The 25,731-nt window shown below is 45.4% G+C and overlaps 1 protein-coding gene across 3 annotated transcripts in view; it reads right to left on the bottom strand.

Annotated features, from left to right (window-relative positions):
• Window positions 1-3,905: 3,905 nt before the first annotated feature.
• The window catches only part of DNM3 (dynamin 3), a 183,257-nt gene continuing 161,431 nt past the window's right edge, over window positions 3,906-25,731 (bottom strand). For 2 of the 3 annotated variants that reach the window (XM_068416884.1, XM_068416885.1), the window contains 3 exons: window positions 24,500-24,726; window positions 23,616-23,852; window positions 9,765-10,148 (listed from right to left, as the gene is read on the bottom strand). In XM_068416884.1, the coding sequence (XP_068272985.1) occupies window positions 10,079-10,148; window positions 23,616-23,852; window positions 24,500-24,726 (534 nt within the window). In that variant the 3' untranslated portion in view covers window positions 9,765-10,078. Of the gene's footprint in view, window positions 4,026-9,764; window positions 10,149-23,615; window positions 23,853-24,499; window positions 24,727-25,731 lie in introns of those variants that run through there. The other variant, XM_068416886.1, reaches the window with a different exon arrangement.

The following is a 25,731-nucleotide window of genomic DNA, read 5'->3' as shown; positions in this document are numbered from 1 at the left end:
CCCGGCGGAGTCCCCAACACCTCCAGCGCTTTGCTATGGCTCTTGCCAAGTGTTAAATGTTGCTGTTGTCGTCATGGTGACGACTACATCTCACTTTGGTTTTAATTAAAACCTGCGGAAGTTTAGAGCCTGTGCCTCAGTCTCGCAGGGAGCACGGAGTAGCCAGATGCTCACAGTCCAGATGACATTTTTCAGTTCTTTGGAAAGAAGGCTGTTTTTTTTATAGGGAGGTTTCCCAGAAAGCTGCTCAGCGAGCGGGATGTCCCCTCTCGCGCTGGGCTAATGCCATTGTAACGCTGCCATCTAAAGCCGATTCAAAGAGTCCATCAGCAGGGCAAGACTTGAGTATAAATCAAAAGTAAATCTCATCTAGCCTGCCTGGCGCCTGTTGTAACGTCTATCGCAGCAGAGGCTACAAGAAAGCAGAGTTTCTGCTGCACCCCTTCCCCCAAGGAGAAATACTTCCCCAAAAATACTCTTCCCAAATTCAGACTCTCAAAACCAGCTCTGGGTTAGGAAATGTGCAAACATCAACTCCCCAGACGTTCCAGGTGGAGACAGGCACAGACTGCCACCAGCCCCTCAGCCACAGCTGGAACCCACAGGATCACCGGTGCAGATCCCTGGGCTTCGACTGATGCAGCAGGCCCCGTCCGCCCAGCACCAGGCAGGACGCAGGATGTGTCCTGTCCAGCCTGCCGCAGGCAGTTTCATCCCTGCCCACAGCCCCAGGCCTCTGCTCTGCCCAGCTCCTTCCCTTCACCTCCTCCTTAGCCTCAGTCCTTGCCCAGAGAACCCCTGGGGAAAGGCTTAGCCCTCCCCTTGGCTTGCCCACACAGATACCCTGCTCTCCCTAACCTGGCAGATGAAAATATAAAGCCCAGTCCACGGCCTGGATGCACAAAACGACTTCGAAGGAGGGAAAAATGCAAGAGAGAGCCAGGGAGGGGAGGAGACGCAAAGGCCAGGCGGAGTTTCCCTAGGACTTCTCTGACCTTCTCCTGAGGACACATGCTCTGCAATGCTGCTGAAGTTCTTTAAGATTCTGAATAAATGGAGATTATGAGCATGTCTTCGTGCCTGAGGTCAGAATATCCTCTAGAGAACAAAACTTTGCCATAACCCTACGCCCAGCTCAGCAGTAAAGCTGGATGCTCTTCGAGCATTCGCTACCTCAGCGTACCGTTCTGTGCCTTCTCTGATGAAGCACACGCTGAGACCAAAGAAATAGCTCCTTCTCAGTTTGCATGCAACCAGATCATCATCGACCAACTCCAAAGAGTTAAATGTTATTTTGCGTTACAAGGAAGTGCAGTTTCTTTCTCTTAAGTTTCCAAGTCCACTGAGATCGAGTACTTCAGTGGGACATTTTCTTTTGATTTGAAGCTGGCCAAATGCGAGTAATTGTAAACTGGCTGGGGACAAGCCTTGCTCCTGGGGGAGCTGCTGACACGTGCCATCTGGAATCTCCATCTACAGCCTCTGCTGCAGGAAAAGGCAAGTGTCAGCCACCCACACTGTGCTGTCAGGGGCCCGCATCCCTCCCCACATGGGAGACTGGATCTGGGAAGCCTGGAAAAAGTGAAGCTTTAGTCTTTGAAGGCAAGAGCTTTATATCTCTTCAATTCCCACACTAATCACTAAGCTTTTCTCAGCTTTGTGATGTGGGAGGCAACAGCAACAATGTGAACAATCACGAAACCAAAATAGGATTTTGGTCCTAACCCATCCATTGAAAAGCAGCCTAGGACGTGTAATGCCACCAGCCTGTGCAGCACCCTTGGCCTCCTCCACCTAGCCACAGATGTACACCATTGCAGGGTGGGAATAGCATAGACAAGGTTAAACAGCTTCTTCAAAAAGTCATCCTGTGAGTTGATGCTAAAGAACTTGACAAGGTGTCCCAGCACACCAATACCTTTGTCTTTCCGCTTAAGAGATTTTAAGAATAGCTACCAGAAAACTATAAAGTTCGGAGTTCTCTTTCCAACAATATTTTTTAATCAAATACTTCAGAAGAAGGTAAAGATTTCTGTGAAAGGTTTAACACCATAAAGTGCCCCGAGAAAGAAGTTTGTGCCGTACAGCCTCACGCATGGAGGTCAGCTGGCAGCTAGGAGGGCAGCAGCTCCTGGTTGGGGTGCTGCAAGTAAGGCCATACAACTAAAACGTCAGCCACCTTTTATTTGTTGTTGGCTCACCTGTGGGTACCATGCCGTATCCCCGAGGGAATGCAGCGAGAGCTTCCCCCAGCGTGGAACAGGTTTTTGAACAACCTGGGAAAAAAGCAGGTTGTGAAATTCAGCCTGTTCCCATTCCCTCTTACCTGGGAGGTGAAGCATGGCCAGAACCTCCTCAAGAGCTCCCTGGGTACAGATGCTGTTGCCTCTGTAGGAGTCCTGAAAATACACAATTCCTGAACTCTGCTGAGGGTTTTTTGCCTCAGTACCTGACAGTAGCAAGTTCCACAGATGAAAGATATGGCCAGTCTGATCTCCCTTCCTCATCCTCTACTCTTGGGACACTTGTGTTAATGGGACTGTTGGGAGGCTCCATTTCTCCCTTTCCCCAGGGTGCTGGGAAGCACCTTGCCCATCACTGTACTCTTTCCAGCTCCAGCAATTCCTAGTTTAGCGCATGCAGTCCAAAGGTTGAGCAGGAATGATTATTTATCTCCCTCTCCTAAGAATTGCTGTACTCTTTTCTTTTTCCCCTTTTTGCTAATACCATTGCTGTTTCTTCTGCTGTACTCTACCAAAAGACAAAGTCTAAGTGAGAAGAAAGAAAAATCTCTGTAAGTCTACAGCTCTCTGGGCTTGTACCCCCTTATAATTTCATCAAACTCAGTGTCTGGTGTTCCCCAGCACATGCAGGTGGTTCAGCAGCTCCCTGGATATAGGAGTGGTCAGCAGGGACTTAAATCAGCTGGAACAAGAATTGCCCAAATTTAGCAAAGCTGTGTCAGGCCTGGCTTGAAACCGAGCACCACCTGGGTGTTGTCAGGCCCCTTCTACACACACACACGATACTGATCTCCTCCACTCCTGCCCCCATCCCCTGAGCAGCACCACTGCAGCTCCCTCTCACCGTGAACTTCCTACTACAAAGAAACGTCGCGTTTGTGCTCCTGAAACAACAGGCTGAGTCCTGATGCTGCGTTGTGCCTCCGGTTCATATCTGTGCAGTGCCTCCTGATCTGTCTGCGTGGTTTGTGAGATACCCCTTCTTTGTTTTCATACGAGAAAAAAAGTCAATAAAACCCATTGGTTTTCCCTTTTTTTAGACTTACTCTTCATATACTTCTCTGGCACCCAAAACAAGCACATGTTCTAAATGTTAAATCCCAGGTTTTATCTTTCCCATAGGGACAGACACATTTGGAATCCCAGAGGTAGCTACTTACAGCTATTTGAGCTCAGATGCTCCGATGACGTTGGCTCACAAGGAATTCAGAGGTTTAGCTTGAAAAAAAGGGTCAGAGCATCTGTGATTTATTTATAATTGCGCAGATTCATCAGCCTAGACACTGCCGCAGTCTTCTCCTTTGACATTCCTCTCAGCCAGGTGCTGCCGCTGGTGCATTAGACATGTTATAGGACTCTTGTCATTAAAGAAGCTGGCTGTTCTTCCTGCTAACGCCATTTATATGGAGCAATCCTGGTGGTTAGTGAATTCATAAGCAGTGGTGGAATCCCAGCAGAACATCCCTCCCTCCACCACCTTGGAGGGTGGGAGTCTCCACGAAGCCCAGGCAATTTCTTCTGTGGGGGTGAACGGCTCCATTTGAGAAAGAGCGGGGGTAGACCCTTCAATAAAAAACAGCACACATTCATTGTGTAGTCAGAATTTTTATTTTCTTTATATCCAGGCTTATCATTGACATCTGAAAATAAAATCTTTCATTTACAAATAGGCTAGTGCAAATTAAAGATAATTTTGGACCAAAAAAAAAGGACAGATTGCATGTAACAAAAAAGAAAAGCATGTGTTAGGATGATCCTCCTGGAACAGCTGGCAGAGGTCGCCTAGGAAAAAGACAAAAAATAACCCAAAATTCACGGGAAGAGGGGGAGATTTAAAACAAAAGGTCAAGATACAATAAAATGACTCATATACAAAATTATCTTGCTAAAACGGGTTAAGAGAAAAAGGCACAGAACATGCACATTAAGGAGAAGAGCAAGAGCAAGATTATAATCAGCTGGCTATCAGCACAGCCGCGGCTTTCATCCTCACCGCTGGCACCAGAGAACTAGGACAATCCCGTCACAAGTGTGGAGGTCGCTGGTCACAGGCTTTCTAATTTTCTTCCAGCAAATAATATCCTCTGGAAGAGCTTTTCCCCAGCCCACCTTAAAATCTGCACCACCATCTGCTTCAAACACTGTTCTTGGAGTAGACCTTTTTAAAGTGAGTTTCTGATGAAATCAGGAATGATCAAACAAGGTGGCCTATGGGCTGGACTGGGGTTTCTGGAGGGGACATTGCTGGGAACGGTTAAAAACGTGGGTGATGGCAGTGCAATGAATCCACTGCCAGCCCTGGCAGGAGAGACCCTTGGCACCTGATGGCCCAGTGCAGTGGTTAGAGAAGAGCAGATGCTCCTCCTGTTACCCAGCACGGAGCACTGATGTGTCACCGACCAACATGCCGGGAACCGAACTCGTACAGGGGTACGTAACGTACTCCAGCCACATGTGACACTGCTGTTCACGGAGCGGGAGTGCACAGGCTGCCTCAGGCATAGGCATTAAAGTCTATTTAAAAAAAAAAAAGTCTCCAAACATTACAGCAAGCGAATGCAACGGGGACGTTGCTGCTTTGCTCATCCCACCTTTTGCTCCTGCCTTTCCCAAAGCCTGTCTAATGACCAACGTAGTGACTGTTGCGCTCAGTGAGAAGCGTAGGAAGCTGTTGGGCTGCTTGTGCCACACAGACCATCTCCTCCAAGCACCGATTCCACGTACTTGGCTCATACTGATCTGAAGGAGGAATTGAGTAATCGCAGCATCTGCACATTTGTACACAACCGCTTTAGGGGGAAATCCCTTCCAGACCCAACGCATACACATGCACAGTTTTACTCCAGCTTCTGCTCTGGAGGACTGGGTCTGGCCTTCTGCTCAGCTCTGAATCTCCCCTAAAACACGCTTTCTCCGGCAATGAAATGAATACCAGGTACGGCTTGAAAAACATTCCTCCATTTCCCAGCAAACCATCTCTGCAGCACCCCAAGCCCCTAGCAGGGCAGCAGGCTGAATGCTTCCCATGGGCTACTTCTCTCCCTTCGCCCCTTTTAATGACATCTCCAGTGACCTCACTGCAACACGCATCTCCGATAAATCCTCGTTGCAGTCCCAACAGAGGTGGAGTGCGGCATACTGAGATGATGCTGCGAGAGACAGATGACCACTCATGCACATCCAGAAAGTAATAATAAAAGCCCATCAGGAGTTACAGTTTATTTCAGGTTCAGAAATGCAGCATAACATTTTTACAGCAGGTGTACGTGATGCTCAGCAATGACCATGGTTTCGGGAATCGACTTGCTGTGCTCAAAGGTCAACACCAGGAACCATTTACAGATGATGAAACCAAAGGCAGATGTTTTGGCTCATATGAAGTAGGGCATTAACATACAAAGCAAAATTCAGAAAGAAAAAAAGCGTTTGCTTCTTACAAAAAGAAGTCACCGTTTACACCATCCTGGAAAAGTAAAGAGACAGGCAGTAAAGCAAACGGCCGGCAAGACGGGACAAATCATATATCAAGCAAGAGTGGAGGACTGTCTGGACGGGAGGAGCCATCGGTATCAGCTCGCCTGCAGACAAAGCAAGAGGAAAGACAGGCAGAGTAACATTCATTTACACAAGGGAGCTGTTCTGCTAGAGCCTGGGGAGGAGGTTCAGTGCCAGGGCGGGAGGAGCTGTGCCGTACGCACACCAAGAAGCTGGATGACTCCCCGCTGTCACAGGTGCAAAACGGGTCTGCTTTGAATTCAGGAGGTTTGGACTATTGCAAGACAGAGAGACAGAACTAGCCAGTAATCTCAATATGCTGTATACATGTTATTTAGTGTAGCTGTCTGCGATAGAGAGTATAATATTTTATGTTATGCTTTAACACGAAGTGCCATAACCTATAATGTTATCTCCTTTAATATAATAAATAATCTACTTTTATGAGGCTTACTCAGAAAGTGCAACAAGATCAGCAATAAAATAAACACACATTAACTATGTACATAAGCCTTTTCATTGAACATACAATCTTTTTAATCCTAACGCAAGATCCCTTGAGATTAAAGGCAGAGAGCTATTTACGGCACGCGCAAGCTCTTCAGCTGTTGGTCAGCCATGACGAGGTGAGGAGGAACGTGTTCTCTAGGCAGAGACCCAGGCTTAGCCTAAATGCAATACTAGATGAGCACCCTCCTGAAACTTAGCCACATACATCACCCAGCTAATTATGCACCTCACATAAGATCAGAAATCCTGCTGTTGCTTAACGGGTGTCTCCACTACTCCCTGGCAATCTGCTGAGCTTTGCCAGAGGGAATCAAAGAAAGGGAGAGCAACCCGCGCTTCTTGCCTATGGGAGCTCAGGCTTGGCTCACCCTAAAGGTGTCTGCAGAGGGGACAGTGGCCAGTTGGAGGTAGCCAGTCCCTCTAGCAGATCCACAGGGTGCTCACCCTGCTGTCCTTCAGGCATGGAGCGAGTTGCTGCCAAGGCTGCTCCCATCTCCTCTGAGAACAAGGTACGGGAGAGACACGAGTCGCCAGCACCAGGAGCAAGCAGGACAAACCAACCCGTTCCAGGCACTGTACAGCAGGAGGAAATGGGCCGAGGTTGGGAGGACAGTACTTACTCACTTGGATGTGGCAATTTCCTGGGAAGCACTTGGCATTTTTCCTAGAAACAACAGTTCTATGTAGTTTATTCTGGAAAGTGGATATGCAAGAAGTTAGGGGTAAAATCATCAAACTCTGGATCTGTGCTCAATGTCAGTTATTAACCTGCACACCTGAAAGTGTTGCATTTAGGGCACAGGGCCAGATCTAGATGTGATCTGAATGAGGATGCAGAGGAAGGGAGGGCTGTGCAGCTGTGTCCCACGACCTCAACACCGAACGCAGAACCAGATGGTGCTGACAGCGGGGCACACAGGCGCCTCACTGCCTCCTCCTCCTCTTTCAGGTAAACCCACCCTCGAGAGCTTCATTTACAGTGCAGGATTACTGCTGAGGAATACAATTTCTTGGGGGGCAGAGTTAAGGACAGTGCTGAATTGTACTACCTACTTCCTTATGCTTGACAGAAACAATCATTAAAGTAAATTAAGGAGTCTCAAGTACAGAGGATTTTAAAACATGTTTTTAGGCCAGGATCTACGTCATCTAATTGAGGCTCACAACTTACCAGCATTATCACCCTTGTCTTCCGTGCAGCCACACTGGTCTGAGTCACCTTCTGGAGGTGCTGCCTCTTTCCACTGAACAAAGGGGACCTTGGACAACTACGTTGAGTGCTTGGGATCCGGTGGGATAAACCCAGACCATGACCTTGCAATATCTCTGAATGAATCTCAAAATTTGGGGTTAAAGTGACTTTCTGTGGCTGAGGCGCTAAGCCTGGCTTTCTGTCAGCAGGCAGCTGCCAGTCAGTAACGGAGGGTTCTGATAAACTATGTACAGGTTTGCTGGCAGGCAACAGCATGGACTACTATAGCCATTTATAAAAATACACCTAACAGATGCATTGCATATTACAGCAGAGCGCGCTACACAGTGGAAAACTGTGTGGAACACAAGAAAAATCATCAAAATATGCTTCCTTTTTTTTTTTGTAGTAAAAATCCATATGACTGTACTTGGGTTTGCAACCTTTTTTTTTCCCTTGAAAGCTGATTCTGTGCCTTTGGTGTTGGAGATCTGGGCCTGTTCTCCAAACAAACACCGGCCACTTCAGCAGTCTTCTGAGATCACCAGGATGCCGGTGCTCTGACAAACTCCATCTTCACTGTGCTTCAGATGTTGACCTCTAAACTCCCCAGGTGCGTGTCACAAGTACGAGGTTGACAGGAAATTAAAGTTAAGCTAACATACAAATCATGGTGCTTTCCCAAGCTTGTCTCTCTTACACAAGCTGAAACACGATTTGCTTCAGTGGTGACCACAACTCATCAGCAGTCTGGGAATACTTAATAGGCTAAATCCCCATTTGTTGTGGCTCTTTTTGATTGGATTCGTCCTAACCATGGGGCTACAGCACACCAGAGCCCTACATGCAGTCTCAATAAATAAATTTATTAGACTGATTATACTGAGGGCCTTTGAAACCACCAATTGCTTTACCTAGGGATCGTTAACCATAATTGTAATAACAGCAATTAATATTTTCTGAAGAAACAAGGCCAAATTCATCTGTAGTTTAATTCTGTGAGCTCAGTAAGTTTTAAGCTATAAGGGTGACACTGACCCTAAGTGTTTAATGTGAAGTAATGCAGTTAAGACAAACGGTTTTTATAATGCATTAATATATAACGTGCAAAACAACAGGCAGAGAGGACCTCTGCAAGTGAACATCTGCTAACGGAATCCATTGCCAGGATGCACAGCTGAGCACTTCTCAGCACCTAGCTGGATAAAGCTACACTCATCCGAGCTGTGCAAGACTTCAAGGGATGCAAAGAGAAAATCTTTATGTAGGGGACATAGTGGAACTTTAACGACTGGCATGAGCAAATAGCTCAAATCCAAACCAGACCCTTGGAAAGCTCAGATGCAAATCTAGGCCACAGCTCTGAACTGGCTCATACAGTGAGCAGAGCAGTAGCCCATTTACAGCTGCGCATATATCTGTATCTGTATCTATATCAGAATCATAGAATGGTTTGGGCTGGAAGGGACCTTAAAGACCATCTAGTTCCAACCCCCCTGCCATGGGCAGGGACACCTTACACTAGACCAGGTTGCTCACAGCCCCATCCAGCCTGGCCTTGAACACTGCCAGGGAGGGGGCAGCCACAGCTTCTCTGGGCAACCTGTGCCAGTGTCTCACCACCCTCACAGGAAAGAATTTCTTCCTAATATCTAATCTAAATCTACCCTCCTAATATCTAATATCTCCTTCTGTTTCACAAAATGGCCAAAAGCAACGCTCAGTTCTCTGGATCCTGCCGCGCAGTACATCTGTACGTATTACATGCACTCACACACCCCGAAGCCTTCCCAGGAGTTCAGTGGGAGTACTAACGTGAGCAAGCACTAGCAGAAGACAAAGCGAGCTGGCACACGCCACGCTCTGTCCAGTACTGCCTCTTCAAACTGCCCTTTCACATCATTGCTGCAGGGTGAGACGGCCCCACACTGAGCCCTGCAAGCTGGGGCACTGCAGCCTGGTCCTCACCAACCACCCAACCAACTCTGCACGTCAGTCACAGATGTGGGAAGAAGGTAAAACACACATTGTCCCGCACACACCCTTCTTGTTTAACAACATTCCTTAAAAACTAGACTTCGGATAAGGAGACACTGTAGGAGAAGCAGCCATCCAGCAAGCTGCTCGCAAGAGAGACATGGAAGTGTGGGGCCTTCAGAAGAGCTTGATAAGAAACCACATTGTTTTTCTCTGCCCAGTTTAGCCATTCAAAAAGAAAACAGGCATAACTGTGTAATTCCAAACGACAGAAAACCTGAAAGGTACAAATAGAAGCAAGATTCCTTTCAGATAAGAAGGGAAAAAAGAAACGGATCAAATCAACACATGCACAAACACACACAAAGTCAAGCCCTCCTGTGGCTATACAGGACTGCGAGCACAGTTGCCCAGGTGAACACGTGTGTCAGTAAGTTAGCTAACATCAGCTACTGCAAAAGGAAAAGTCAAGGCAGCACAGACCTTCCCAAAACACTTACGACCTCATAAACAATGCAGAATGGACAGAGCATATCAGTAAAATTGGTTACTTGCCTATAGATGTCCATACATGCGACTATACATTGGTTATTGTGACAGTTATCAAGCAATTTGCTTCCACATATTTGGTTAACAATGAATGACATGCCAGAAACTTCTTTTAGTCTAACAGGGATGAATCTAACGGACGAATTACAGTGGGTCGAGTAGGTGAAGGGGGTGGTCTTCGACTGGAGAGAAAGAGAGAAGAAACAGTAAGCACAAACACCAAGAATGAACCTGGCACCTCTTGCTGTCGCTACGTGAGCATGCACATGCACCTGAATGCAACAATCGTATTTTCACATACACTGAGGCATGGCAGCCCTGAGCATGCACAATAAGGCAGAAAGCGATGGGCTTGCCATGTGCATACCGTGCCTTAGCCCTCTCACACATCGGACAGCTCTTCCTTCTGGTCCACAGCCTGGGTATTCTCCAAACACAGTTACCTTCTTGTGCCACAGAAACCATCAGGGGAGGATCATCATCCCTGTTTTCTTAGGGGTCAGTCCCAGCCTGGACAGCCAGAGTGGACTTACAGGCACGTTTCAGAGCGGCCAGCCGGATTTTGGAAGACAGCCTGCAGCAACTTCATCTGCTGTTGGCAGAAGCAGAAAAACCTGCAGCTTCTTGCACAGTTGGGCCAACTGCAGCCACGCCAATGTGCTTGAATTTGAGGCACAAATGTCAAGCTTTACATCAATGGCCGGTTAGGAAAATGCTAGCCGTGGCTCTGGCTTCTGCATTCATTAATTTACCACTAACGTGTTCCTCTATCAATTTCAGTAGCTGCTAAGGGAGTCCCAGATTTCTTGTGAGGGCTTAAGGGTCTTGATTCCCCTATTTCAAATGGCTGATTCAGCACAGGCTCCTGCAAACCCCTCCATTTCAAGTTGGGCTGCATTGTCATCGGATAAGAGACCACAGTGCCAGAGTTAGACAGCAGCAGTGCAATCCCTGAGCACGTTCTACCTGCAGTCCAGGCTGTGCAGGGGTAGGTAGTGAGTTGCAGACAGATTCTCTCTGGTAGCTCCTAATTGCCCTTTATACTTTTGCCTGTATTTAGGGTACATGGTTCATATCAGTGCTGCATGGAGATAACTCCATCAGCTTAGTTACAAAGAGTATTTGTTAATACTCCATTCCACTTGGGCTAAAGCACCTCACCGCTGAGCAAAGCCTGTGCAGAGTCTGAGATGACACTACCTGTGTGGGCTCCAGTGGCTGCACTAGCTCAGTGCTGCCCAGCACTGCTGTGTGCTGTTTAAATGTATCCATCAGACTGCTCCTCGCAGCCAGCCTGCTCGCTTAGCGGCACCCTCCAGCTCGGTTTGGTTGCTGCAATTATTCCATCTCTTACACCATGTTTTTGCTCCCCATTTTCTTTAGCAGGAAGTACCAGCTCTCCCTTTATTCCTTAACCCAGCCCGGATCACCACGAGAGCGTACAGCTGCTCTGAGAGAGGCATGAACCCGGGATGTGAGCAAGGTGGGGAGCCGAGGGCTCTTCAGTTCCCATCCAGCTTCAGCAGACTTCATTAATGGCCAAGACAAACCCTACAGCCCTCTCTAACGCTGTCCTCCACCTGTGCAAGTAGGACCTGTTCCTGTCTCTGAAGAAGATGACAAAGGAAACGTGTCTCATTCCGTTAAAGCTGAACAGAAGATGAAAAGAATGTAACACTATGTTAATCTTCTTTGAACTGGAATATAATATATGAGACAAATTTACACTTGACAAAAAAAAGTCTTGCTTGGCTCAAAGTGCATCTTGTACGACAATATTCTCTTTTGGTGAAGAAATGAGAATTTTAATCCCTAACATGCAACAAATACAAAATATGCCAACCGAAGCGTTCAAGTAAATCAACGAGCTAAAAAAATAGGCAAAATATAATTTCTTCATGGTGTATTTTTGTTACAGAAAAAATGTTACTGTGTTAACTATTGTTTCTTGTGTTGCTCCAGTGTAGGTCTTCTGGACCCATTTCCAAAATTTGTAGTTTCATAAAGAACCACTTCTAAGGCTCTGCATTTCTGCTGGGTTGCATTAAATTATTCCTTTGTTGAAATGCCTCACATTGCATTGTTTAGCGCTTACTGAAAACATCGTCTCATGTGTATACAATTTACAAACAAGGGAAAATGCATACAGCTGTCTTCATATCAAATTTAAAAGATACAAGCCCAAGCATGCATTTTAATACCAGGTTGAATGCAGCACACTGGATTAAAATAATGTAATTTAATCAAATTGCTATTTATCCCAGCAGGATCAGAAACCAGAGAGCAGAGTGGGAGGATTTCCCGGATATAATCAGTCAAACCAAACCTGAACCAAAATCAGGTCTGAGCCCCATTTCCTCCTTGAACCAGAACTGTTATTGCACCCTGACCATTACTGTGAATTTTCATTCCAGCCTAGACCTGAACAGAAAAATACCCCAAGGAGAGCAAGCTCTCCCTCTCCGCTTCACGGTACCACTTCAAGGAGAAGCTGATACCCCCACAGGACCCTCTCTGACGAGGAGCCGCTGCCATTGCAAGGGCCTGGGGTGCATTGCCATGCTGCAGCCTCTGCCCTTGCCCCACGCGCCAGGCAGAGCCGTGTCAGCCTTGTCCTCCCTGCGGCACTGCCCGGCAGACAGGTCTGCTCAGCCAGGGACCCCTCAGCCCGAGCTCTCCCCCACCCCTGCCTGCTATGGATACCTCCCCGTGCAGACACACGCGTGTAGCTGGGATGCTCTGCATACACACCCTTGTGTGTGTCTTCCCAACAAGTACGGGCAGGGACGTACCTGAGGAACAGGCAGACCTCTCCTCAGCTCCAGCCCCTCTCCTCTGCCCCTGTGATGGTGCTGCCTTGCTCCCAATGCAGTTGCACGGGGCTTCCTCCCAGCTCCTTAACCCCGCGCACCATGACTAGGGGAGCGGGAGCCTGGAAATCAGAGGTGCCTTCCAGAGGAGCGGTAGATGTTTGGGAAAAGGCAGCACTTGGGAAAAGACCTGCAAAAGCATCATTCACCTCTAGTCCCACTGCTGACAGTCTCCTGGGCACTCTCTGGTTCCCGGTGCCGGTAACACAGGAAGAGGCGCCATGCTCCCGAGTCCGCGGGCAGAGCACAGCACAGGGGTTCAGCCTGGGGAAGAGATCTCGGCTTCGTTAGCCACCAGCACACAGTAACAAGTGGCACGAGCCAAAGCTCAAGTCAAAGTGAGGGAAAGGACGAGCCCAGAAATTACCTGTCACTAGATTTCCCTGTCAAGGTGACAAGTCATTACGTGACAGTTTTTACCCTGGTAATAGGATTCAGACTTTTTTTTTTTCCCCCCTAAAAGGAATGTCATCCCCTAAGTCAGGAGGAGAGGCCAACCCGCAGGTCTCTTGCCTCTCACTCTGCTTTACACCCAGAGCAGTGGCTGGGGGTGCAAGTGCTCCCCGGGATGGAGGCGTGCAGGGGCCTGGGATACCTTGAGATAACAGAGCTGGCAACGAGCACTGTGCAAATGCAGTCCCACCTTCCTCTCTGTTCTGGGCACCTCTGACAAACGCAGGTCTGAGGGAAGCCTTGCGTGGTTTCGGCAGGATCGCTTTCTGAGCAAGGGTTACGTAAATGAGCGCTGCCAGACCCTCCAAACGTGGAGAAATGCGGAGGGAACGGGCAGTGTCCTGGAGAGGAGAGCAGCAGAGGGAGCTCCTGCCTGCCTGTGCAGAGGAGCGAGGGGCAACCACAGAAACCAGCCTCCCCCAGAGCCCTGCGCCGTGCTGGCTGCCATGGCAGTGAGCAAGTATGTGACTGAGCCCAATTAAATGTTTAGTCTGAGGCCAGAAGATGATAGCACTAGAGTCGGCGTGGACGGCGTTTTTCTCTGCGTTATCGGATCGACTCTGACAGCCCGGGGGTGCGTCCGCAGTGCTGGGCTGTTCCCAGGCCCCGAAAGGCGGCTCCTGGTTCATAGAAAGCTCCTTATAAAAATGTCACTGCTGCGGTAATGCCAGTTTGGTTATTGTCTCCCAACATTTCAGCTGGGTTTTCAAGTGTTGGGGCCGAGTCCGGCTGCCTGGTCCCTTTAACGGGCTGCTCAGTCTGTTGTGTGGGGGTTTGGTTTGGGTTTTTTTTTAAAAAAAAAAGGGAAACAGTGTTTGTAAAAGTTAGTGCTAAAGGGGCAGGGGATCATAGGTCCCCAGGGTTGAGTAAACGAGTCTGCAGAAAGAATCAGTTCTTCTAACTAGCACACATTAAGCAGACATAAAGAATTTACCAATGAAAATTGTGGACTAAGTATGTATTTAATAACTCCCTGATGTTGCTGCAGAGACTCCTCCTTTGAAGAGCTCAGTGGGGTTTTGAACGGAGGATAACTCTTACCCCCATGCAAAAACTTTTTAAAAAAGGAAAAGTTTTACATTTATTTTTAACCTAAGCAGCACACCCCATTTTTCCAGTTTTAAAAGAACTCCTAAAAGCTTTAGCTAGGCAAATGCAGAGCAAAAGAAACTAAATAAAGCAAGTCTAGACTTAAAATTCGATCAGAAACATATGGGAGCTCTTCAAGCATTCGCCTTTTCAGAAGTGCTATCGCTCCCCACCCAGAGTCCACAAAATATGCTTTCAGTAAAGCATGGCTGTAATTACCATGGGAGGCCCCGCTCGAAGAAGATGGCTTCACTTCTCGGAGCACAGCGAACATTCTAAATAAAAGACTTTCATTTCCACTTACATTTTACATTCTTGTTTGCTTGTGACCACCAGAGAATGCTTGCGGAAGGCACGCACATAACTATATTTTACGATACATCCTATAGATCTGAAATTGTAAAGAAAAGTCGATTATTCTCTCCCTTTTCCATGATCTTGGTTTCCCTATAACGCAGCCCTCAGAGTACCCTGATACATGACATCGTCTTTGCAGAATTTGACGAGAAAATATTTAAAAAAAATCTCTAAGCAGCTTTAAGTCTGACTGCAGGCAAAATTTATTTTAGGTGACAATACAAATCTGGACGTGAGGCATACAACAAGGGGATAAAAGAGTGACTTACTTCAGGTGAGGAATAAATATAGTTTCTCGTTTGGGTGATTATTTAGAAAGACTAAGTAGCTTGTTCTTGGGATAGTTATAACACCTTGACTCATTTTATTTTTATACAGTTTTCTCTGTTTCAGTAAGATTCTGAGACACCCACACAGCTTAGCCTCTACTTTTCACAGTTCTTCTATCAACCTATCTAACTTTTGTATGGTACCTCTCGACCTCCATCAGCCTCTGGATTTGGAAGAAAATCCAAACCAGAAGTGAAACTACTGTAGCCATCATGGTTGAAGAACAGAGGCAAGACATGGTTTGTAGGCCTGATTAGTTAGTCTATAGTCTATGCATACTTAAAACTCCTTCTCGCCTCCAGCAGATGCAGCATGGGTACTGCACAGTCTCCTGAACATCAGCTCAGGAGAAAGGATCTTGAGTGGAAGCGGGAAAACCAAGAGGAGGAAAGGCACTTGATGCTAGTGACACAGGTCATAAGAAAGTAGGAAAAGCAGTAAAAGGATGATGACATTAAGGAGTAAAGCAGGAATCACAGACAAGAATCAGGAGGAGATGATGATTATGGAAGCAATTAGAAACAGCACTCGGTGGTGATGAAAGGAAAAAGTAGTTGGGGAATATCTGTCTGAGATGGTCCCTTACCCCAACATAATGGTCCAAGAGAGTGAAAATTTCTCAGAGTGAAAAATGTCATTTTGTCAGACACAAAATGTCTCTAGTTAGCACGCCCACGGGATTGCTATCGGAGGGCAAGTGAGGAACAGAAGCGCTGAGGCGCAGAGCACGGCATTTGAGGACACGTGCCAGTTCTGAAGTAGCTCTCCAGCTGAACACATACGTATCGGGCTCCACAAACGCGTAGAGGGCGTGCTGTGGCTGTACTGCCAGACGCTTGCACAGCTATACATATAGCTGAGCCTCACTATTTCAAATGACCCAGCTGCACAATACTCTCAATGGAAGAAGTTGTGTGTTAAGTGTAGGCAAGTTAAGGTTGTTAGATTATGCTGTTTTATCTGATGCCTATTTCTTTTCAGTGAAAGAAACAAGGGAGTAAGAGTGAATGGGAAGAATATGTCATTCCACTAGCCGCTGCTACACTGCAGCAAAATAAATCTCCATTAACTCAAATGCTAATACTGTTCCAAAGCATTAGGGTTACTGAGGTTCCACTGGGTGTGATTTAACTTAACACAGATACTCCTCTCAGAGGCAAAGAGGTCCAAAATATGATGCTCCACTAGATTAATTTATTATTTGCAACTCAAGCTACGTTTTCTATATGACCATCATAAATTAATGTCTATCACACACACATACAAATATCTTTGTATGTTTATGTGGGTGCTGCATTTTTGAATTAGTCATTTCAGGGAATTAATGTGTCATATGGAACACTCAGCTTGAATAAACAAAAAAATTAATTCAGTGGAGCGACCAAGACAGACTATTATTCTTAACAAACTGTATGTTCTTGTTTGTCCTTCAGCAGGGAACATGTCAAGTAAGCAAGCGTGCAACAAACTACTGGAGGACTGTTCCAACCCTTCAGAAACCCTAGGTCATGGTGGTCAAGATTATCAAAACTGCCCATGGAAGAAGAGAGAGTTAGGAGTGTTGAGTGATACATTCAGAATGCTGCTCTACCTTCGTCTGTCCACAGCAGAGGATGACAACAGAAGGGCCACAAAATGAGCAGGAGGAACATCTCATCTTTGCTCAGTAGCTCAAGTCTTGTGTGCTGGTCTGTGATTACCTGTACTGTTCAGCATCAATGCAAATCACGTACCCTGTCTTTGAACACCACATCTACTTCTGCCCACTCTGTTCTTCCTTCCTACTGACCTTTGATCTTCCTCTGCCTTTTTGTCTCTCTCCTCTTTACTTACCTTGGTGCAACAAAGGGAGCAAACATCCTGACTGTCATCTCCAGCTGGAGTTGCACCTCTTCCTGTCCATGATGATGACTAACGTGATTATCAGTGTCATTGTTGTTATGTAGCCATTGAGTGTCCTCATTCACTAATGATCCAATACACCTTGCAGGGGACAGGAGAGTTGCAAGGAGAGCTTTTCAAGATGCCTGCAGGTTCAGCAAGTTCAAATCATCACTGCTTTCTCCCTATTTACTGTCATACGTTTTCTCTTCTAGCGTAAGGCATGCTAAAAATGCACTGCTATTCTGCCCACTCTTTCAGACAAGGCAAGAAATTTCCTGCTTAAGACTCTGCTATTAAACTACTCTGTTATGAGATTAAATAATTACTGGAGACAAAACATGTCTTCAGGTTCTTGTATTTCTGGCAATCGTTTGCTATTGTTTGATTCTACTTTCCTTTTTCAAGTTGAGAGACGCTAAAAATAAAAACCGCTTCCTTCTACTAACAGTATCTTGACAGAGAAAAGGCTAAGGAAGCAAAAAAAAAAAAAAAAAGCTTTTGCTGAAAGTACCTAACAGAATAAATTACTTATTCATTCAGTTTGCCAGCTGACACTCCCAAAGCAGGATTCAGCTGTGTTTGAGGACTGCACTCACAACATCATCTTTATCCCAGAATCACTTCTTTCAACTCTTTTTGGGTTCCTTCTTTTTCTGTCTTCCTCTCTCTTGCATCATTTTTACTTACCCTTCCCCATCACATGGGACTGGTCTACACTAAGAGTAATGAATAGTCGTTTCCCAGACTGATCCATTTGCTCAACTTTGAAAGTAACTTGCAACAGTCCCAATAAAACAGATCTCTCCTAGTTCATCTCGTTTAAAAACAACTTTTGGTGAATAAGGCAGGAGCAAGTAGCTCAGGAACAATACTAAAGATGATCAAAACTACTCGAGAGACAATAAATAAGATCAAACCTAAACCCATGTAAAACAAGTGACTCTTCAAATACGTTTGTTCAACTGTCATAGTGTATCGCCCATCAGAAAACTCCTAGACCACTGAAGATGGGAAGAGAAGAGTCTGCCTCTGGCTGATGAAAGGAGATGCTGATGGGAGTTAAGAGTCAGTGGCAGCAGATATAGTACCTAGGCTGCAATGTCTGACATCCCATGAACTTTGTTTTATGTGATCTTCAGGACAGTCATCTGGAGGAGAGGTGCATGAAGGAAGGCGGTGAACAAAATCCTATCGCTAGTCTAGAAAAAAGCCATCCTTTTAGGGGCAGCAATCAGGGAAGCTCCTGGAGCGGAAGCGGAGACCCCCCTGTATCTCTCACGGCATTACAGTTCAGGCAGCTGAAGAATCAGTTCTGTGCAAATGCCGTTCCAAATTTCTTGTAAGGTCAGTATTGCAGAATTACAATGAAACCACAAGAGTTGTTGTGATGCTTTACATGTTTTTAAATCTTGCTGTGACCTGCTTTCTGTCCAATCCCTCCACTATTTATCCTCATTCAGAATGCTACTTCTTTCATTGCTTGTTAGGACTGAAGCTGCAAGATGACCCCAGGTAAGACGACCAGTATTCCTCAACTGGTTTTGCACATGGCCGTATGGCTACCCTAAGTAGCGTAGCTAGTGCTTCTAATGGTTGTCACAGCCACTGACATCAGGCTACTGTTAAGAAAGATTGCCAAATATTGCATTTTATGGTTTGAAACCTGTCTGAGAAACTTTAAAAGAAGACAGAAATGCAAAGAGCTGGAGACAGATTTACAAAGGTGCCAGGGAAGGGATAAGTTGGAAAGAAACCAAGACAAGACGGTGAGAAAGGAAGGAGGATATACATGGGGAAGGGAGACAAATGTACTGGGCAGGAAACCAAGTGAAGGGAGAAGGTGAAAGAGGAAGCGAACAGGATGGTCAAGAAAGGGACAGCGAGGGAAGGGCAGAAAAAAGGGGAAAAAAATAGTGATAAAGGAGCCAGCGGAGGAGGGGAAAAAGCAGAGCTCCTTTGTAAGAGATAAGGGAAAATAAATGGAGTCTCCTGCTTGAAGCAACCAGCAGCAAAAGGAACATATTATTGGGCATGCATTTCAATAAGAAATGTAAATCAGACTGGTAACAAATTACAGAGGGGTGCCTTCCCCCAGGGCAGAAATCACAGCAAGAATAGCTGATATTCTCATAAGTCTGGTGATTTTGGCATCCTTGGACAGGAAGAGTTGGAAACATACTGACTACAGCAGAGCAGTATCCTGTCCTGTGATGGGCTCTGGCTTTGCATCACCGGTGTAGCTGTAGATTCTTTTGATCACAGATGTGAAATGAAGAATTAAATTAGTTATTCTTTGGCTTTCTTTTTCCCCTGAAATTCAGCAGGATTTTGAAATCCCTCCAGATAACACTCTTGTGTCTTTGCTTGCATGAAACAGCCCTAATTGCTGATTATATGTTTTTAATACAACCTTCACTGAAGATCCATTCAAAGAGGACAAATGGATGTTACTGATGAACAGAGCTGAGCTCTTCTACTTGGGTGTTCAGATTGAGATCATCCAACTCAGCATGCAAATGCTTTAAGGTGTGCACTTATTCATCCTGCCAGAAGAGTTTGATGCAATGGCTATTTGATTATTCTTTAGATTCCAGTTAAAAATGTAGTAAGCTTTTAAGGCTGAACTTTCAGAAGAGAGGAGCTTCCCAGGCTAAGGCAGGATAACCCTTCTGGCCTTATATGCCTATGCACTATGACAGATTTTAATCAGACGATCATGTGCAATTTTTGCAAGGGATCCCCTTATCATTCAATGCACAGGGTTAGACATTACATTAAATCTTTCCAAAGAACTCTAATCTGTAAAAGTCCATCACAGAAAACTTACTTCATGGTTGATATTTGGCAGTCAAAGAGCTGAGTACAGAGCCTGCGGACCAGGAGACATCAGGCAGCGATGCTTTCTGCAGTGCTTCTGGCTTTGTCTGGAATTTTCTAACTGTAATTACTGTCAAGTATAAGTACTTTTTTGTGCCGGGTTGACAGAAATGATGGCTTACAATGTAGATTAGTTACAAACACAACAGGTCATGTAATTAGCCTCAGTGGCATAATAAAACATAGCTGCATAGCAGCCATCACCTCTCTTCCATGCTGGCTGGCTGTGGGCTGAAGTAAATTGTAGGGAGACAGCTGAAGGAGGTGGTAGGGAGAGTATGGGACTGTTCGTGAACAGCACGATGTGAATCCTCTCCCCGCTGCTTGTCTCACATGTAAAGACCATCCTTAGCCCCTGAGAACTAAGCACCAGAATGCCTGAGGGTAAGACACCCATGCTTGAGAGCATTTATGTTCCTGCCTGCTTGAGTGGTCAGTCCAGCCCTTCAAGACCCCCGTTTAACCAGGTCCCACATCACACAAGGTCATGTGTGTTTTAATGGCAAAGTGAGTAACGATCTCTAGTGCTTTGTTGGGAAAGCCTTCACGAATCCACAGTAGCATTGCAGAGCAGGACACAGAGAGAAAAGGGGAGCACCCTCCCACCCCCACTAACACCATGGGCTCTACTGCCAGGAGCAAAACATTTCCAATTCAATTGTTTTCCTTGTGGCAAAGCTGAGATTCCCATTCAGGACATTTAAAAGCCGTAAATCAAAGCATCCACAGTAGAATTAAAATTGGTCAAGATGAGGTTTTCCAAACAGGCAGGCAAACACACCTCACGGTAAGCTAAAGTGGCTCTAGTGCCTGCTCAAAGACATCTTACCAAAGTGAGCACACAGCTGCATTTTCTTTCAAAATACTACTGCAGCCTTTTAAGAGAGAGGGGGAATAATCTGCATTCTGGCAGCGGGGAATATTTCACAAATCATATATGCTTTGGCATCAAGCCCTTAAAGCCAGGGGCCTTTACTCACAGGCTTTGCTGGGAGAGATCCACCCACCTCAAGTGGGATTAATTAAAAGAGGCATGTATCATGCAAATAGTTTCTGTTTCCTTACAGAAATATTCAGAGCACATAACCCAAAACAGCTTTAGAATCAGAGCGAAGCAAGGAAGAAAATTATTTCCTGCTCCCCTAACCCTTTTCCTTTCCCTGTACAGTAAGCGAGGAACAGTGAGAAAATGCTGAGAGCTCACAATTTCTGTACAATTCCTTTGATTAAACGCTTATAAAATTGAGGAAAAAAAGGATTTTTTTAAAGGCAGGGCTTGTATCTCACTGTAAGGTGGCCAATTCTCCAAACCAAATGTGTGCTCAGCCGCTCAATGAAAAAGGACAGTCCAAATCTTACCCCTGAAAATGATCTTTTTATCTTAAGGCAGAACAGGAGAAAATAGAAAGCTTGTATTTCTTGGGCATGTCAGGATGTTCAGCTCCACGTGACAGTGATAGGGGCTGCAACAAAAAGCTCCTTCGGAAAGCTAGATGAACTTTAAAAATACAACTTTCCTCTCGGGAAGCTAAACTATTTCCCTAGATATGAGAGATCCTGACACTTCAAGGAATCGTTGCAGAAAATGGTGGTAGAGCAGTCAGAGCACAGAGCCCCAGTTCAAAAATAAGTCACAGAGAAAGCTCAAGTTTCCACAAGAACTCTTCCTCAAAACTTTTTTGCCCTTTTAATATCTCAGACCCATTTTCTGAGTCAATTTCCTATGATCCTGCAAAGGCTGTTATTAAAACCAGACCAAGCGTAGCAGAAATTCCAGGGCTCAAAAGGAACGTTTAATAGGCGCAGGAGCCGGCCACACTGTCCCCCTCAGGTGATTTCCCCTGCAGCCCCTTCCCTGGGATTTCCTCTCTCGGAGTTTAGTCAGCAGGAGAAACCTGAAGTTTCAGCAAAACAGCAAACCCTTCTTTCATTCTTAAGCAGCTGAGATTTATTTTTTTTTTTATGTCTGAGGCTTTCATAGCTCTAAAAAAGACATTTAGGATCCAGTCCAGAAGATGTGTATTGCAGATATTTTTTCCACAAAAATGTCAGGCAGTCGTACATTCAATTATATACCCAGCTACAGCATTTTAAAAACACTGACCTCCTTTATCAGCCACTGCTTCGCATGCCACCAGTGGCAGTCACCGATTGAGTTGTTTGCGGGCTGCTTACCCAAGTGTCTTTTGTACACTAGAAAATTCCTTTCTGGTCTCCACCCCACCTATTGCTTCAGCATCAAAAAGATTATCATCAGACACGCTCTTGGCAAGCCACCTCAGGAAAGCAGCGTTCATGCAACATCACAGCCAGGCAGGACAAAGGAGACATGCTCATTTGCAAGGCAAGGCGAGGGAAGCCAGGGAGCTATGGTTCTCTCCAGCAGTACAACCGACAAAACACGGGACCTCACTGCTGTATCGAGTGTGTGATTTATCCTCTGGGATATCCTTCAGCTCAGTCCCAGGCTCTCCCAGCGAGAAAACCCTGCTCGGACTTCTGCCCTTTCAGCGCCAAGCTTAGTACCTGGAGAGGCAATTCTAGGGTTCTCCCCAGCCGTCCTGCTGCAAGCTACGGGATATCCACTAAGACGAAAGAGCACATTTGATGGTTGGGCACTGATGTAACAATGCCCTTTTCATAGCAAATATATAAAAATACTTCGTTCCTTTGATATACCTCATTTATTTATGCTTCACGTTATAAAGGGGAATTATATTAGAAACACTGAGCTTCAAATTTAAGTCACTGACAACTACAACAGATCTCACCTATTTAAAAGAAAGTTTTTCTCCAAAGGTTCTCTTCTCGATTACCATTTCTAAAATTGAAAAAGTGCACATTTTCTTTTTGTTGCTATTTAACAGGCATTTTTTTTTTTTCGAACTGTGACTAATTTTAATGTAACAGTTAATTTATTAAAAATGGAGAAACCCCTTTGTTCCAACATTGCCTAATCTGCCCACGCCTCTCATAATTTAGGAAGTTACCGAAGCCCTCGGAATCAGAGGCTTTCACATTATATATATATATAAAAAAGAGTGATTATGTGTATTATGTCATTGTGAAAATAAATATTAAGGACATTTTATTCATATAACTTATACAAAAAAGCAGTTAATGCCACACAAAATTATAAAATATGCAAAGCTACTTTAAAAAGTACTGATAAACGCAAAGCCCTGGGAAGGAAAGGAAACGATGTAGTGATGAATATCCTGTTCCTTATCTAATTGTTTTGTACCATACGATCTACACTGTTAGACAACTATGGACTGTTTTCAACTGGCTGTAAATTACTTGCCTCGTGGAATAAGAATCAGACTCCTATCAGTTTGTTCCACTGGTTCTATAAGGATTGTTCTTGTTCTCTCCCAGAAGAGCCATTAACTCCTCTGGTGAGGACACAGACTGGCAGAAGTGAGGAGTTGTACCCCTGCCCCTCTTCTGGTGGTAGGGTAGATGCCCTCTCTCTGTGTGAACCCCTACGTGGATACGACACAACCAGAACAGGGGTTCTTAATGTAAGAAAAATCTGGTGTCTTCAAATTGACTGTCTGGATTTTTTTTTTTTAAATGAAAAAAACTTTCTATCTTTTCAAAAAGTCGTATTTGTGCTAAAAATTGGTTCCTCAAAACACCTTTGACTCTCTGCAGGGAATGCCCAATTTTGCTGTGTTCCAAGACTTATTCAACAACAGTGTGTGACTTTCTGACACGGTGCAGAATCTGTCTGTTATGCTAGAGGGAGAGAACCATGCCCACCACCAGGAAGATTAGACATCTTACCTTGGGACACTGGGAGGAGCCCGGGTTGGCCGAGAGGGAACCTGGGGAGGTCCTCCAAGGGCTTCACCACCACTCGGAAATGGAGGCAGTGGTCCTGGGCGGAACGGGACTGGGGGAGCCCCCGACTGAGGGCCTGGAGATGGGATCGCAGGAGCGGGTCCTCGGCCAGATAAAGGTCTGGTTGGGGGATTGTTCAACGTAGGCCTTCTCTGAGTTGAGGGACTTGGTGGAGGTGATCTAGTGAAATATGAGAGATTTAAGAAGATCAGTAAGGTGAAGTTTGGGGGGTTGGGTTTTGGTTTTTTTTTTTAACTCTTTTTTTTTTAATTTTTAAACAGAAATGAAATTCTTTTTTATGCCTATGGAATTTTTTTTTCTTGGCATTTTCCTTTGCTGTCAGTGACAAAGCATCACATATATTTAAGTCTCACACTTACCTTTCCCACAGACAGAATGCCTTATGATAGTCAGAAATAAACAGGATCAAATAGGTAAATCTAACAGATTTTAATATTAAGAGTTCTAATGATGTTCTGTTAAGTGGATTTTCTAGGGCTTGGAGCCTGACGTGCTGAAGTCTTAAAACAGCTTGCAAGAAGAGGCCATGTGGATGCACAATTGGGGTGACAGAAGTGGCTGCTATGTGAAGCATCAGACAAGCTATAAATCCACTGGATGGTCTTCACAAGGCAAATCCCATCTGGTGTTCACATACTTATCCACAGAACATGTATACGTGGGAAAATGTTCTGATTTCCCTCACAAATGTCATTAAAGACCTGGAGGAGTAGCTGCCCAAAAAGACAGGTAGGGAGGGAGCTGCTGATGCTGACAATGTCTGCCTGTCCTAAATTTAATGGCCATACAGATCTGAGGATCCTTACCTGCGGGCCTGTTGAAGCCAAGAGTCATCTACAGGAGGGGGTGCAGGGGTTGAGACAGTGCTAGTGCTAATATCGCCAATGATGGCCAGGGCTTCCTTTAGTGCTTGGTACATGCGGAGCATTTCATCTCGCCTCTGCGCCTGTTCAGCCGACTCCTCCATTAGAGTGTTTTGGTCCTCAGAAGAATACAAGTGAGCCAGGAGCTCTGCGTTGATAAATTCTTTTACCTATTTGATCAGACAAAAAAAACCCCACCAAACAAACAAACAAACCTATTGAAAATACAGTACTGAACAAATATAGCGTGAGATCCACAGAACCAGGAGACAGACACATCTAAATTTAATCTGTTTCTCCTACTACCTTATTTACATCAATTCTACTGGTCATGCAGTTTTCGTTAGGTCAGATCAGGGACTAAAAAATGCTGAACTCAGACTGAGCTGACGGTGCAGCAGCCTGAGGTCTAGCTGTGTCCCAAGGAAACGCTGGCACACGGAGCTGGGCAGAGCGGCTGGAAAAGGATGGGCTGGACCTTTCAGCAGCAGATGGGCTTAACACAATTACGAAGCCATGTTCTGAGACAATGGTTCACGTGGGATGATAAGATGGTTTTGTGCAGTCTCTCCGCAACACACTGTGGTCTTTCTTTGTGTCTGTCTTTGAAACATCGGACATGGTTGGAGTTGACAGTGGTCTGTGTCTCTAAGGGGACACCTGTGTTTACAGTTCATTTCAAACCAGCTCCCAGGAGTCAGCTGGCATTTTTGGTCCAATTCTAAAGGGTTGAGAGGTAAATGGCAGCCATTAGCACTACCATCAGATACTGAATTCCCCTGGGAATGGGAATTTTTAGGCTTTATAGCATCTCTGTCAATTATTTTCTTAGCAGCAATTTACCTTACTATAGACAGTGTCTTTCATCTCCAACAACTTTGTCAGATTCTAAATATCCCATCCACACACATTTAAACTGACAGGAGAAGTCTCCGAGTAATCTAATTTACTATATTGATTTCCTGCCACGCCTGCCCTGGTTATGGAAACCTGGGCTACATTAGGAGAGATAAAAAGCTAGAGGTACTCTGATTAAATAAGACTCTGGTAAATAGACCAACTGCTGACCTACTAAATCCTTGCATTTGAGACTTTCGTCGCTGTTCTGATCTATTTCTCATCTGGCTTTCTGCTCTATAAAGCTTTTTTGAGCTGGAGATACTAACGATAAAACA

This window comes from Nyctibius grandis, chromosome 21 (genome assembly GCF_013368605.1).
Source record: "Nyctibius grandis isolate bNycGra1 chromosome 21, bNycGra1.pri, whole genome shotgun sequence".
Classification (NCBI taxonomy): domain Eukaryota; kingdom Metazoa; phylum Chordata; class Aves; order Nyctibiiformes; family Nyctibiidae; genus Nyctibius; species Nyctibius grandis.
Note: the sequence above shows the minus strand (reverse complement) of the source record. Positions and strands in the feature narration are given on the sequence as shown.